Source organism: Ailuropoda melanoleuca, chromosome 5 (assembly GCF_002007445.2).
Source record: "Ailuropoda melanoleuca isolate Jingjing chromosome 5, ASM200744v2, whole genome shotgun sequence".
Taxonomy (NCBI): domain Eukaryota; kingdom Metazoa; phylum Chordata; class Mammalia; order Carnivora; family Ursidae; genus Ailuropoda; species Ailuropoda melanoleuca.
In genome coordinates this window covers 33534044-33550008 of record NC_048222.1, presented here as the reverse complement: position 1 = coordinate 33550008, position 15965 = coordinate 33534044, and the positions used below count along the sequence as shown (strand labels likewise).

Sequence of the window (15965 nt, the reverse complement as noted above, 5' to 3'; positions counted from 1 at the left end):
CTGCCTGTAGGGACACCAGGTGTCTGGTTTGACAGAGCCAGCTGCCACAAATCCATTTTCCATTGTTTTACATCTCCTTCTACCAGAGGGTCTAAACTGCATATTTTTTCCTACATAAATAATGTCTTTTTCAAATTATGTTTTGAAAAAATTTTAAACTTTCAGAAAAGTTGCAAGGCTATACAATAAACTCTCATATATGCTTTGTCCAGATTCACCAGATAACAGTTTGCTTTATCAATCCATCTCTCTCTATACATATATAATACTTACTATCATTATTGTTCTTCCTCTTATCAGTGAACCATTTGCTGAGGTCATGATCCTTTACCCCTAAAAACTTCATCAAATCTCCTAAGAACCAGGATATTCTCTTACACAAGCATAGTGCAATTTTCAAATTCAAATTTAACGTGGATATAATACTCTTGCTATGCACAGAGTAAACTGAAGTGTCTCAATAGCATTTTTATAGCATTTTTTTTCTGATCATATACAGAATCACACACTATACTTGGCATTATGTTAAAGGGAGGTGTTTTTAAACTACTTATTTGAGAACGTTTCTTGAAAAATCACTTCAGAAATTCCACCACTTTCTGAAAGTCCTAAACCAATTTGTGGCTCCAAAGGCACAGCACGGTGTTCATCTCTACACCTGTCGCAGCTTGCATCACAATCTGTGTGTCGACCATGTCCCTCCAGCGAGATTCTGCACAAGCAGAGGGGAGGCACTTGTCCTATTCGCTTTTGTATTCTTGACAGCACTTACCTTGAGGCTTTGAAGAGCAGAGACTCAACCCAAGAAATATGTGTTAAATTGAAGTGTGCCGAATTGAGTTCAACAGCTTTATTTTACATCTGGGGAAACTGAGGACCCAGAACTATTAACTCCAAATCCCATCCCAACGTGAGCCCCACGGCTGGTTACTGGCAAAGACAGGGTCATACTCTTATTCTCCAACTCCAAGACAAGTGGCGTGATTGCCAGTGTTCCAGAAGGTTTGCAGTGTTTGATGGGGGTGGCAATGAAAGTCCTGGCTGCATTTGCGGGGACGTACCTCGTGAGCTGTTTCCAACAAAATGGCCACCTCTAGGTGGCTGTATGGGAATATCTGGACAAAGTGAGATCACGTGAGCTTCCTTTTCAGTTTGATCTGGCAAACCCGGCATCATGGTACCGTGGACACTTGGGGGGTCGACAGCATGATTTGTAAGGTTTATCTAGGAGGCCTGCCAGGGTGGAAAGTCTGTGTGCTTTTAGGGGTTCAGACCCTATTCTCTCAGGTTTCTGTTTGTTCTGCCATAAAATGAGGGTGTAAGAGCAGGAAGGTTAAGAGGGATAAACATCGTGGTCAGGATGTCCTCCTAATTGTGTGTTTTGGCTCTTTCCAGCAAGGCTGGTGTAAGCACCTTAGCGCACCCCTTGGAGAGGAAGCTGAGGCCTAGAAGAGTGGCTGTGGGGCCTCTGGGGACATGGAGTCTAGCCTGCCTTAGACAATGGAGTGGCCTGCCTTAGGGAAGTTGGTGCAGCCTGCATGCGGCACCTGGAACAGTGAGGAATCCTCTCAGATCAGACCAACAGCACCAGTTAGACCACCAAGGAAGGACTAATTTTCAACAGTCGGCACCATGTGGCCCCAAGAGGTGATGAGCAATGAATGGAAGGGCCCATGCTCTCTCTGCCTGGCTGTGGGAGGGGCATGGTTCCCTCACTGGACTGTAGAAGCCCTGGGCTGTTTGTTGGAAGCGAAGGTCAAACAGCTAGTGAGAGTGATGCTGGGACTGCACCCCCTTCGCTCTGCTCTGCCAGACTGGCCGCCTTTAAGGGCCAGCCCCACCTTAACCATCCCCGTTAACCAGATAGGGCTTCTCCTCTCCTTTTACTGAGTCTCTCTGTTCCTCTGGTGTGAGGATCATTTCTATTTCCCTCTTCCAATGTCTTTCTCGTGTTTGTGGCATCTACTCCTATCGTTTGTCTTTCTCTTTTCCTTGTCCAGTCTTCTGCTGCCAATCTTTCCCTCACCCTCTCATGTGAAGCCTCTCTAGTCTTATTATTGCCCTTTCCTTGAACCCTCAATACTCTAGTTCTGTGTAAGCAAATATAATCTTTCTTGGATTTTATGCAAATAGGTTTTCCATATGCAAATAAGTATAATTACATTTTATGCAAGCATATTTTATGCATAATGTTAAATGCTTTCTGAGATTTATCTTAAAAATTAGCTTCAACTTGTATCAGTCTCTTAAAATCTCCCAGTTTTAAGTTGTTCTTTGTTTTATTAGAACCTTCAATCATACTTAATTTCTCTGCTTTAATGCAAATTTTATTCAAATAAAATTAAAGTTAGGCTGAGTACTAGGTTGTAGTAGTTGAAACTAACCCAGTGGTAATACACTCATTCAGAGCAATTTCTTTTTCTCTAGGATCATTACTTTAGTGAATTTTTCAGGTACATCAAAGAGTATCCATCCATAGGACCATAGATACGAAGGCCAACATACTCCAAGGTTTAAAGACAGAAGTAGAAAGAGATGTGTAAGTAGTGTGCGTGTGTGTGTGCGTGTGTATGTGTGTGTGTATGTGTGTGTGTGAGTAGTGTGCATGTGTGTGCTTGTGTGTATGTGTGAGTAGTGTGCGCGTGTGTGCGTGTGTGTATGTGTGTATGTGTGTGTGTATGTGTGTATGTGTGTGTGTGTATGCACATGCACACGTCTGGGGTTGGAGGACAGCTGAATTAGTTACATTATTTCTTGACAGGAGATAGCTAAACAAATATATATGCTAATGAAGGTAAATATGGTTTGCTTAATTTTTTCCTTCCCCAATATTTAACAATTTCATAATAAATTTTAAGCATTTATTATAATTTATTAGAAGTAGTCCTTTACCTTGAGAAATTATTACCTGTTTCTCAGTTAAAATCACTCTCCTTAATAATTGATTCTCAAGTCCTTTCATGGTGACGGTAAAATCAATGACTGATGTTTTAGCATTGATCTCAGGGGTAAAGGCAGGGTTGGGTAGCTTCGTAGTAATATAAAGTTTAAATGTATCCATGATATCACATTCCTTATCACCGACTTTCACCTACATCAATTCAAATATAAAATTAAAAACAGTCTAAAGGGCAGGGCAAGGAATTTGGGGTTAATTTAGGAAAGAATTTACCAGAGGTCAGTGCTGTAAAACTTAAATGAATTGCAAAGGAAAAAGTTGTAAGACTTTAATCACTGATCTTAAATAATTCAGATTTGTGGTCCTGCCAGAAGATGTTGTTAGCCATGACACCAAACAAATTAAACGAACAAACAAATTAAATGAAACAGTTAAATGAATGAAACAAATTAAATGAAAAATTTATCCTTATGTGAAAGTGGGACCTCACGAATGGATTCGAAGTGAGCCAAGAGCCTGGAAAGGGTTGGAATGCTCATTGTGTTTCACTGCAATAAAATTTCCTGGCAACAACAACAACAAAAAATTTATCCCTAACAAATGTGGAATAAAGGAAAACTCAGACACATCTGAGATTTGACTGTTTTCTCCTACTCGAGGAAATTGTTTCCTACTGAGGAAATTTGTGGTATTTAGAGGAAGTGTTTGTTATTTCTCGTTGCATTTCAGTCATATCTGAAGCACATTTGACAAAAGTAAGGATTAATGAAATTTTCAAAGAAAAAAATGCCAACATGTTTTTCAGAAACATAACATTTATCTTAAACACTACAATTTGTGGTATATTATATTAAAAAAACAACTGGTTTTGCTATCTAAAATTTAGGTGGAAATTATACCATTTTTAAAGGACTTAAATTTTTACTTAATCTTGATTTTACAAATGGTTGGAAACCACTTTGATAAGACACTACCATGTTCTCAAGCACCAAGCCTTCACACTGCAGATAAGAATCTGTTCTTCTGAAAGACCTTCAGGAATAAAAATCCTACACCCTCCTTTGGCATGTTAAATACGGCACATAAAAGATTCACATTATGAAGAAATGTTTTCTAAATAAATGTTTGTTTAATGAGAATATTTGCATTCTGTACTTATTCACTGATATTCATGAAATTAAGTTGTCCAAAGCAAAAAATCTCAATCAGAAATGCTCTCATTCATCAAGAAACAAAACCAAAGAAGCCTAAAGGTAGAGAAGGCCACCAATTAAAAAGGAAACACTTCTACTGGAAACGATTCATGTTCTCACCACTGATGGAAAACAGGATACCACAGCTTCTAGCAAAGCCTGTGAGTTTAGATTGAAAGTTCATGCAGAGGGAAATGAACAAATCAACATCCATAGACTTTATTAAAATGACATTTTCTCCTGTGAGAAAATGCAGGTTTTATTGTGCAGATGAATATATGACTTGTGAATCCAACTTTCTCAGAGCTGCCGATGGACGTACATATATAGTGTGTAACACTAATACGTTATTATGACCGATGTCTTTCCTTAATATGTTATTAGTGTCCGCTAAATGGCTACGCTTACCAAAATATTGCTCTCCCCTGTATTTTTCATATATAATTGAAAAAATAAGGGAAACACTAAATACAAGTTTGGACATAACTTTCCCAGTGTATCAAATACTACCACCTGAGAGAAAGTGCCTTGGCTGCTATGCTCAAAAAGATAAGTAGGTGTCACCATTGTTCTTTTCTTGTCTTCTTCCTTTTTTTTTTTTCTTTTCCTTCCCGAAGCTCACCTTGAATGTGGTGCCTGATTTAATGAAATTTTTTTCTAATACATTATCCAGGGCTGGATCCAGCTCTTCACGAATGTCCTCAATGAGAAGGGGTCGGCCCAAGGAGAGGCTGTCCTCCAAGTGTGTGCGGAAATATTTATGGTTCAGAGATGTTACCTAAAAATAAAGAGTTCATTGCTATATAAATGTGACAAAGAATGTGCTTATTCCTAAATGGAAACCAAGAGATTTGCTGCACAAGTGCCTAAGAATTTTAAGGGCGATATAGGAAGCCTGATGAAAATAAAAGGAAGAACATTTAATTTTCCAAACCTGGTGAGCCGGTGACTTTGTGGAGGCTCTGGATGAGCCAGAGTCTGTCTGATCGAAGCAGGAGATCGAGTGGCCCTCCTTAAAGGGATTGCCAGAGCTCTGCTCTTACACGGAGCAGGGAAGTAGTCAGGACTAAACCTGTCACACATACATAGTTACGGTCACTCAGGGAAAGCAAAGGGACTTGCACATTTGCGATATTCATTTATCTCCTCAGGACCGGCTCATGAGATGATCAAGTGATTAAAAAATAGGCACAAGAATGTCAGAAATTATATATGGAGGCAAACCAAGCCCATCTGAGTATTCTGCCTTTAACAGTGGCACAACGGAAGAATATGATAGATACTTCCCATAAAATCAACTTAAAAGACTGTATATTCACTTTTTATATTACATATTTTTTTTAATTAGAATTCTGAATGCCTGGTGGGACCCCAGTGTTCAGTGTTTGTTGATTAGTTAAAATAGACACACTAGGGGGCGCCTGGGTGGATCAGCAGGTTAAGCATCTGCTTTTGGCTCAGGTCATGATCCCGGGGTCCTGGGATCCAGCCCTGCATGGGCTCCCTGCTCAGCAGGGAGTCTGCTTCTCCCTCTGCCCCTCCCCCCTCTCATGTTCTCTGTCTCTCTTTCTCTCTCTCTCTCTCTCTCTCAAATAAACAAATGAAATCTTAAAAAAAAAAAAAAAACAGACACACTGGGCTGGCTGATCTCTGCATTGGCCAAATGACTTTGAACTCTTACTCCTCCTATGATCCCTCCCCTGTCTAAATGGGAGGATTTCCAACAGGTCATTCCTCAACTCTCCATCTCCTTATACTCTGCACTCTGGACTCCACCACTGCCTCTATGCTGCGGTGACTGCTGATCTTAAGACACAAGGAAGACCCGCTGGGACAGCAGGCGATTAAGGGAGTGGAATGAAAAGAGATTCTCTCTCCCTTGCTATGAAAAAGAGATGTGGAATTAAAAATTAAATAAGTCTACCCATGTCCTGTTTTGGATAAAAAGGAAATAACTAAAACAGAAATCCTGCACATGAAGGAATTTGTTTCCCCGGATGGATAGCTTTATTTACACAAATGATGAGCTGTGAAAGACCTCATTATGAGTTGATATGGTAAATCATCTAAACAAAGAGCTTTAGCCGCTTATTAAACAAGATGAAACAAGGTCCCAATGAGACTAAATATAATTGTCCTGCTCTCTTTCCTAAGGAGTAAATTCTATTTTCGTGATTTGCTTCCTAAGTGTGATGGTTAATATTATGTGTCAGCTTGATGGGGGAAAGGGATGTCCAGAGAGCTGGTACACATTATTTCAGGCTGTGTCTGTGAGGGTGTTTCCAGAACAGACTGGCCTTGGAATAGGTAGACTGAGTAAGAAGATCACCCTCACCAATGTGGGCGGGCATCATCTAATCCACTTAGAGCCTGTATAGAGCCCAAAATGGAAGAAAAGCAAATTTGCTCTCTGCTTGAGCTGAGACATCCATCTTCTCTTGCCATTGGACATCAGCAACTGGTTCTTTGGCCTTCAGACTTGGACTGGGACTATACCACTGACTCCCCTGGTTTTGCAGACCTTCAGAGTTTAGACTGGCCTACATGACCAGCCTTCCTGGACCTGTAGCTTGTAGACAGCAGATGGTGGAATTTCTTAGCCTCCCATCAAACCCATGAGCCAGTCTCTCATAATAAATCTTTTTCTATATATCTGTACTTACTTACTTACTTATTAGTATTATACTCAATTAGTCAGCATATAGTACATTAGTTTTTTTGTTTTGTTTTAAGATTTTTATTTATTTATTCAACAGAGATAGAGACAGCCAGCGAGAGAGGGAACACAAGCAGGGGGAGTGGGAGAGGAAGAAGCAGGCTCATAGCGGAGGAGCCTGATATGGGGCTCGATCCCACAACGCCGGGATCACGCCCCGAGCCAGAGGCAGACGCCCAACCGCTGTGCCACCCAGGCGCCCCAGTACATTAGCTTTTAATGTAGTGTTCAATGATTCATTAGTTGTGTATTTTTTTAAAGATGTTATTTATTTTATTTTTGAGAGGGACAGAGAGAGCGTGTACGAGTTGGGGGAGGGGTAGAGGGAGAAGCAGACTCCCCGCTGAGCAGGGAGCCCGATGTGGGACTCGATCCCAGGACCTGAGCCGAAGGCAGATGCTTAACAGAGTGAGCTCCTCAGGTGCCCCTTCACTTGATTTTTTTTTTTAAAGATTTTATTTATTTATTCGACAGAGATAGAGACAGCCAGCGAGAGAGGGAACACAAGGACTCGATCCCAGGAGGAAGAAGCAGGCTCATAGCGGAGGAGCCTGATGTGGGGCTTGATCCCATAATGCCGGGATCACGCCCTGAGCTGAGGGCAGATGCCTAACCGCTGTGCCACCCAGGCGCCCCTTCACTTGATTTTCTTGTGTAGTAACACTGTGTGGTGGCTACCATCAGAGCCTGGGTCACCTGCACAGAGACTCTAGTGTTGGGTCTTTACAAGGTGGTCGGTGAATTTTTTTTTAGGGCAACGTGATGAACACCTTGTCTTGCTGGAAGTCAGAGCTGAAGGTTCTAGAGACAGTGTTGAAGTTGGCCTCGACAAAGCTGCCACAGTGGCATGCAGTCCTGGACATATAAAACATGTTTTGTTTTCCATTTATAAAGCGTTTCACTTTTCATTTTGTTTTCCTTCCCAAATAAAGAAATAATATTTTTGTTTGATTCTGTTTTCATTTATATGTGTTTGTGCATGTATTTATCCACATGTTTAAAAACAAAACGGCTCCTAAGTAAGAAGACTATAGTTCAATCTCCGTACGTTCCAGGAGTTGATGGTTTTAAAAACATGTCAGTCTCTCTGGCATATTTCTATTACTTCCTCAAGAAGATTCCTGAGACTGGGTGACATCAGGAAGGACATCATCGAAGGTTATCACAGAGCTTAATGCCAAAATGGAGAGACAAAGCTACGATCAGGAAAATTAAGAGCAGGAGGAGTAGGGAGAGGGACAGTCCGCAGAGGCAAGAGGAATGGAACGGGGGACACACTGTAGTTGCGCTGGACCCGGGAAACAAGTTGAGGGGCAGGAATGCTCCCGTACACTCCACTCGTGCTTCCCTTCTGTGAAGACTGCCCCTCACAAGCTACATTCCCCCCGACTTCATTTCCCGCAGCTCCGCTCCTCTGCTGACACTCTCTTTCTGGGATTTCTCTGGGTTTTCTAAGTCAGCAGACTGGTGCATCACTATCAGTGAGCTGGGAGTACCTCAGGGGTGTCCCTTAGCGCCAGGCAGCATCCACATGTCAGGGAGTCCCTCATCTCAGAAGGAAATCTTCCAATATTATGCCCGTAAGTGGTGTTTGTTGTAGGCTTTTGGTAAATGCTCTTGACCTGATTAAGGAAGAGCCCTCCTATTCTTAATTTGCTGGAGGTTTTATCACGAATGGGTGTTGAATTTTACCAAGTGCTTTTTCTACATTTATCAGGATGATCACATGATTTTTCTGTTGGTTTTTTTTCCTTGTAATGATGGCACACTTTGATTAATTCATTGAAATTCAATAAATGTCAGAATTCCTACTCTGTAAAAAAAGCAGTGCAGAAAATTGTATAAAACCATAAAATTTGCCAGCAAGAAGTTTATGATACAGTAAAGACAAAAGACAAATGTGCAATGAACAGTAATTGAAGACAGACTCTAAGTCCATATTCTAAATCCAAACAAGACATTATAAGCATTTAGGACAGGCTGTATTAAACTGAGGACACAGGGAAGTCTTGATAAAGGTACTATCGGATGTGGCTTTGAAGAACACTCAAGATATTTATCAGGACGTAAACGAAGTGGGCAGTAGGGTAAAGAAAGACATCCTGGTCAGGAGAATAGCATAAGCAAAAATATGGAGCCAGGAGACTCAGAACACTGAGAACACTGCCTGGGAAATGGAACAGTCTGTATTCGTAGTTGAAATAGCGACGGTAAATCTGAGATGCTGGAATCCTGCCTTTGTCTACCTCTACCTTAAAATGAACACCTTATTATGGGGCACCTTGGTGGTACAGTCGGTCAAGCATCCAGCTCTTGATTTTAGCTCAGGTCATGATCTCGGGGTGGTAAGATTGAGCCCCGAGTCAGGCTCTGTGATGGACGTAGCACCCGCTTAAGATATTCTCTGTCTCCCTCACCCTCTGGCCCTCCACCCCTCCTGCTCTACATAAATAAATAAATGAATGAATGAATAAATGAATAAATAAATAAATAAAATTAACATCTTATTGCCATGACCCCAACTCTAAAACTGGACTCGATGATGCCATGAGGTACCATGGACCTGAGCTAGGGTGGGGCAAATGGCCTTGAACCAAGGCGTCGTGAGTTCTATTTTTGCTGCTTCCCTGTAAGCCTAAACCCGAGAAGAAAAACCACATCCAGCACTGATTGGCAGAGGCAACGGAGCCAGGGAAAGGGACCGACAGGAGAGTGCACCACGAGAGGACACAAAAGAGAGAAAATAATCCGAGCCCTTGCCCCAAACCACTGTTACAAAACTCAAGGGTATAAATTAACAAACAATTATCACTGATATGAAAGCTTTATGACTGGCAGAATCAACTGAAATTTGGGGGAAATTTCACGATTTTAAGAATGCTTTCCCATACACCAAAAGGTACTTACTTGCAAATCATTTTCTCTTTCCTTTGATTTAATCCAAGTTTTGCCTTGAGTCTGCGGGTCTATGAGGAGTGGGTATCTGGTGGCCTTCGTCACAATGATGCCATTCTGAATTGAGAGGTCATCTCCTGGTAATCCCTGCAGTCCCCACTCCCCAATCTGAGTAACAAGAAATAGATATGGCCAGTCAGAGGAGAACAAGAATGCTGTCATAGTAATTAAAAGTGCCACAATATTAAAAGAACTTAATACTGGGATATTTTTTTTTTCCATTGAGACTAAGCAATGGGTACCTAGAAAACAAACAAACTTGTAAATGTGAACCAAATAACATTCACCTAAAAAAATAAATTTATAATCTAATAAATCTTTTAATAACCCAAGATTAGGGTTTAGTGTTTCATGTTATATTTTCAAACTTATGAGGGAATATTGTAAAATCTGTAGATTTTTGAAGCATGGTTGCTGAACATTCAGAGAACATAGGGGCTTAAAATACAGTAAGACTGGGTGAGTGGTGGGATCCAGACTAGGCAGAGTTAGTGGAAACGAATACACTGAAATGTCTGGAAAGATAAGCACCAAGTGTTAAACCCCTGAAGCCTCCCTTTCCTGCCCTTTGGCTCTGTTTACATGGAGGGCAGAATTTGCATAGCCGGAGGCAGAGAAATTAGGAGAAGTAAGATATTATATTGGCAGGTGCTCAATGACATTTAAAAAAAATGTATTTCCTGGGGCATCTGGCTGCCTCAGTCGGAAATGCATGCAACTCTTGACCTTAGGGTCATGAGTTTGAGACCCACATTTGGTAGAGATCACTTAAAAATAAATGAATAAACTTTAAAAAAAATCCTCCCTAATTATGAGAGAATTGCCAGCCTGCCTCCAGGTAGTCAATAAAATCACCTGAAATCCAATGAATCCACCAGCCTCCACCCTCAATAAATTATCCCAGCAGCCTCCAAAAGCTATAATTAATAAGGAATATGGTGGCCCACTTTGCCTCATCAGTGTCCACCCCATCTTTAATACATTATCTAGTCCCTGTAAACAACCAGTTGAACATTGTTTGAATTGGAAAAAATTAATTTTTTAACTTTTAAATATAGATAACACAGGGGTGCCTGGGTGGCACAGCGGTTAAGCGTCTGCCTTCGGCTCAGGGCATGATCCCGGCGTTGTGGGATCGAGCCCCAAGTCAGGCTCTTTTGCTATGAGCCTGCTTCTTCCTCTCCCATTCCCCCTGCTTCTGTTCCCTCTCTCGCTGGCTGTCTCTATCTCTGTCGAATAAATAAAGAAAATCTTTTTTAAAAAAATTTTTAAAAAAATAAATAAATATAGATAACACAACACTAATAACATGGCTTCCCAAAGGAAACAGCCACTAGGGAACATATTTACACATCTGAAAGCTGCTCATGAATACAAATTGCCTGGAAAGCATTTAATGCCATAGGAGCTCTGCAAGATACACTGAAAATTGACAGCAGCATCAAATTCCCAGCAAGGAAAGTCAGTGTCGTGGGCGCACCATCACTCAGTGATAACAGAACATACTGTTGTACTCTGCTCTTGGACACTATGAAAAGATGGCTCACGATCAAAAGAAGATTAATACCAGTACTTATGGCCTAGCTAATGCCTGTAATCTCCTAAAGTGTTTGAAAGAGAGTGACTTAATAGGAGTGGTGCAAATAATGGAAAGTTAAAAGAAGAGCTCAGCATTAGCAAGCCTATAATTCATGAATGCTCTTTTATTTTTTTTGAAGATTTTATTTTCTTATGTGCACTCTACCCCCAGTGTGGGGCCTGAACTCACGACCCTGAGATCAAGAGATGCACGTCCCACTAACTGAGCCAGCGAGGCGCCCCCATCTTTTAGTTCACAGCAATGCAATGATATTAATTTGAAAGCAAGATTTCTTAAAACTCAAAGGACCTTTTATATCAAAAAGAAAGGTTTCTTTCTAGTTAATTCTTAAGTGTTTTCAAAACAATCTTTTCAATTATGAAAAAATTAAAAAAAATAGGTGCACCGTGATTTTGTAGGAAGGCTGAAATTCAAATAATACTATGAGGAAAGTGATACTCACTGTTGGCGGATCCACCAACATCGAAATAAGATTCAGGTTTTCTGTGAAAGGAATCTTCCGAGCTCTCAGCTCTATCTCCCACTGATCTTTAAGCAAATAGTTCCTAAATATCTGATTGAAAGGACCAAGGTAGGAAAGGAATCCGGTGCACAGCAGAATATCCCCTACAAGTCTGTGGGGAAATGAGACAACGTGAGTCGCCGAACACATTCACGTTCTCCCATTAATGAGTCTGAAAGGCCACAGGGCAGCTTTGTTTTCTTACCAGGCCAAATCCTTCTCTGATCCCTGCTTAATTCTTGGTAACCAGACACGGAGAGACCATGCAAAAGGGAGCCCCCAAAACCCAAATGGTGGTAGGAGGGGCCATATTTGGGGTAGGCCAAGGAGCAAGAGAGAGACTGCTTCCCTGAAGCCTGCACGTCCAGAGACTTCGCTCCTAGGAAGGAAAGCATCCTTTCCCCCTGCCATGCCCTGGTCCTGTTCAGACTCAGTCCTGATAAATATTTTCTTCTCTCCCTCCGGCTCTCCTCTCCTCCTCCCACTCCTTGCTATTCTCGACTCCTCGCTAATTTGGCTCTCTTCCAGTTTTCTGAGGACACCAGTAGACACCACCACAAGCCACCCTTGCAGTTAGAGCAAAGCACTGATCCACGTGTTCACAGTCACTGAGGTGAAGAGTACAGAACTGGAGAAAGTGTCTAGATGGTTCTGGCCAACCCAAACAATAACAGAAGCGCTGGTATTGGGGCGCCTGGGTGGTCAGTCGGTTAAGCATCCGACTCTTGATTTTGGCTCAGCTCATGATATCAGGCTCATGATGGGTCTGCTTAAGATTCTCTTTCTCCCTCTCCCTCTGCGCCTGCCCCCCTCAAACAAAATCAAAAATTAAAAAAAGCAACAACAACAACAAAAGAAACACTCTTGTACTGAAAACCTACTTTGCTGAAACAAATTTGAGATTAAAAATGTTTCACCCCTTTTAATCCCTCTCCGTTTTACTGAGAGTGGGTAGCCTCAGCTGTAAGATCCAGAAATGGATATATGGAAACGGAGGTGCAAAGCCCTTCACCCGGGGGGTGTATTTTATTTTCGTTAATGTCACAAAGAGGTGGTGTTTGGGGTGATGACTAAGAAGGAAAGCAATTATAACAAAGGCCAAAATGTATACCTATTAATCTGAGCTTTGAACTCTTTGCTTTGCTGAGTCCATCGGACCTTTTCCCCACTCAGCCCATCGATGAGGGTAGAAGCTGCCTGCATCTTTTTTCGGCACATATCCGCATCATTTAGCAAATCCTACATGCATAAAGGGCGAGTATCTCAAAGAACTTTTCTAAGTGCTTAAATCAAACATCCATTGCATTCACACATAAAAATAGAGTGAGGGATTTCTTAATTTGCAAACTAAATACAGTCTAAAAGAAGCAACGTGAGTGAAACTTTACATATTAAATTCTTGTAATTAAGTCATAATATAGTTATTTTACCTTATGAAATTTCAAGGAAAGAGATTCTGTGAGGGAGAATCCAAATCACATAAATTAATATAGTATTTCTAGTCCATGTTTTCAAAACAGAATCAAATCAATAAAATATACCATTTTAGGTCTTGAACTTAATATTGCTGAGTTCTTGGAAGTTTACAAAGTGATTTTTTTTTCCCCAGAAAAATTCTACACGACAGTGATGTGCTGCAGCCAGCCTGTATCAACTCACCAGAGCCAATCCTTACACATTTAGAAGACTTGCGGGGCTGGTGTTGAACACAGACATTATTAAAAATTAAATTGTATAAACTTACAATTACAGAAACAACATTAAGAGCAAAGGTAATAGATGATCAGAACTCATCACCTCCTAATCATTTACTACATTTTTGAATTATCTGTGGGCTTGAGGTTAAGTCCACTGTGCCTGCAGCGTGGTGTATGGCAGTGTACAGTGTGTAACAGTGCTACATACAGAATAACACAGCATACAATAGCGCCCTGCTGTGCATGTTTCCAAGTCTGTGTTCAGGGTCGGCACGCTGGTAGCTTAGAACGGACAGTGGTGGGAGGACCTACACCACAGAAATCAGACAACGGTGCAGATCACGGCTTTTTTTTTTTTCTTCACCCTGGGTCCCTCCCCCCAGATCCTATTATTACCAGACTACCACTGCTTACAACCTATCACACGAGGTTGTAGACGGATCCCCACTTGACAGATGAAGCTCTATCAGTTGCCTCCAACTGCCTAATGAGTAAGCGCTTGCACTGGATCTCAAACCCAGTTTTTCAAACCCCCAAATCAGGACCCTTTGGGTAGGACATCCCAGCTTACTTACCAAACATGATTATTAAAAACACACACAAAAAGACCTCAGAGTGTCAAAAATTCCCAACAGGGATTGGACAAACAGTGATCCCAAACAGTGAAGGACAGTCAGGTAATTTTTTTTTTTTTTTTTTTTTTTTTTTTGGTCATCAACATTTACCTAATTTCTAAATAAAACACACACTTGTGGACAATTTTAGCACCTCGTTTCTGCAATTTTGTAGATTTCATCTCACCATTTTCTCACTCATGGCTGCGTCAAATTTTGCTTGTACTTTATCCAGCTCGCCTTGTTTCTCATCGAGCAGCGCCTGTGCCTTCCCCAACTCAGCATTAGCAACTGCCAGACGGCCCTCCTGCTTGGCCAGGTTAGCCTTAAAAAGGAAGAAGAAGTCATCACATGGTGTTGTAGTAGATCTGCAAAATATTTTTGGTTTTAATTGGTAAATAATAACACAAATTACACAATTTTGCCCAAGATGGCATTTAGAGGCTTAAGCACGTTCAGCTGGGGAAGCAAAGAGTGTTGGAGATATTCCATTAAAGTTCTATTTTTTTCTTTTTCTTTTCTTTTTCCTTCTTTATCTTTTTCCTTTTTTTTAAGTTGGCTCCAATGACCAGTGTGGAGCCCAGTGCAGGGCTCTATCTCACGACCCTGAGATCAAGACCTGAACTGAGATCAAGAGTCAGACACTTGGGGCGCCTGGGTGGCACGGCGGTTAAGCGTCTGCCTTCGGCTCAGGGCGTGATCCCGGCGTTATGGGATCGAGCCCCACATTGGGCTCTTCCGCTATGAGCCTGCTTCTTCCTCTCCCACTCCCCCTGCTTGTGTTCCCTCTCTCGCTGGCTGTCTCTATCTCTGTCGCATAAATAAAAATAAAATCTTTGAAAAAAAAAAAAAGAGTCAGACACTTAAGGGACGGAGCCTCCCAGGCAGCCCTCTCTTTTTTCTTCTAATTATTAATGTGCAATATAGAAAACATGGGGGAAATGCAGCAATGCATAGAAAGGATAACAGAAATTACCTGTGATTCTACCCAGAGATAGTCTGAGTATTGTGTTAAGAGGGTGATAACTGGCATCTTCCAGGTTTTTTTTCTTTTTCACTTAATATAGTGTGATCATCTCCCCTTAAACATGTCCTTAAACACTTTTTCGTGAACATTAGTAATATGGCCGCAAAATATCACACTATTTGGATGTATCATAATTTACCCTAACTTTTGCCCTACTTTTATTTATTTTTTTTAAAGATTTTATTTATTTATGTGACAGAGAGGTAGCCAGCGAGAGAGGGAACACAAGCAGGGGAATTGGGAGAGGAAGAAGCAGGCTCCCAGCGGAGGAGCCCGATGTGGGACTCGATTCCGGAACTCCAGGATCACGCCCCGAGCCAAAGGCAGAGGCTCAACGACTGCGCCACCCAGGCGCCCCTTGCCCTACTTTTAGACACCTCCTCCATTTTAAATTATTATAAATAAAGCAATTGGGCAAACATTTTGGGTTGTTCCCTTCATAAAGATTTTTTGAAGTGAAATTACTGTAATGGTAGGTTTTTCATCTTTTTCTAAGTCCTAGTGCATGGACTTAAAAATTATCTGTTTCTTAGAAATGATCTGTTTCTTAGAAATCTTAAAAGAATCGGTAAAGCAAAGGAGCCCTAAAGCTTTCTGGAGTAGAAGTTTTTTGATAACATTCTCATTTTCTTTCTCAATATTTACTTTATTTAAATCTAGCCCTTTTTTGCAGGAAATATTAATTTAATTAATACTAATATAATTATTGAATCTAAATTTTCTAATGTATTTACATATAACTTTAAAATTTGCTTTCTAATT

At 41.1% G+C, this 15965-nt stretch overlaps 1 protein-coding gene across 1 annotated transcript in view; it reads right to left on the bottom strand.

The window, feature by feature from the left end:
- Positions 1 to 15965, bottom strand: part of DNAH8 (dynein axonemal heavy chain 8) — a 332098-nt gene that overhangs the window by 109856 nt on the left and 206277 nt on the right. The window contains exons 67-72 of the mRNA XM_034660654.1: positions 14364 to 14501; positions 12977 to 13104; positions 11806 to 11977; positions 9716 to 9871; positions 4715 to 4870; positions 2909 to 3091 (exon numbers count right to left, since the gene is read on the bottom strand). Coding sequence (XP_034516545.1) covers positions 2909 to 3091; positions 4715 to 4870; positions 9716 to 9871; positions 11806 to 11977; positions 12977 to 13104; positions 14364 to 14501 — 933 coding nt within the window. The remainder of the gene's footprint in view (positions 1 to 2908; positions 3092 to 4714; positions 4871 to 9715; positions 9872 to 11805; positions 11978 to 12976; positions 13105 to 14363; positions 14502 to 15965) is intronic.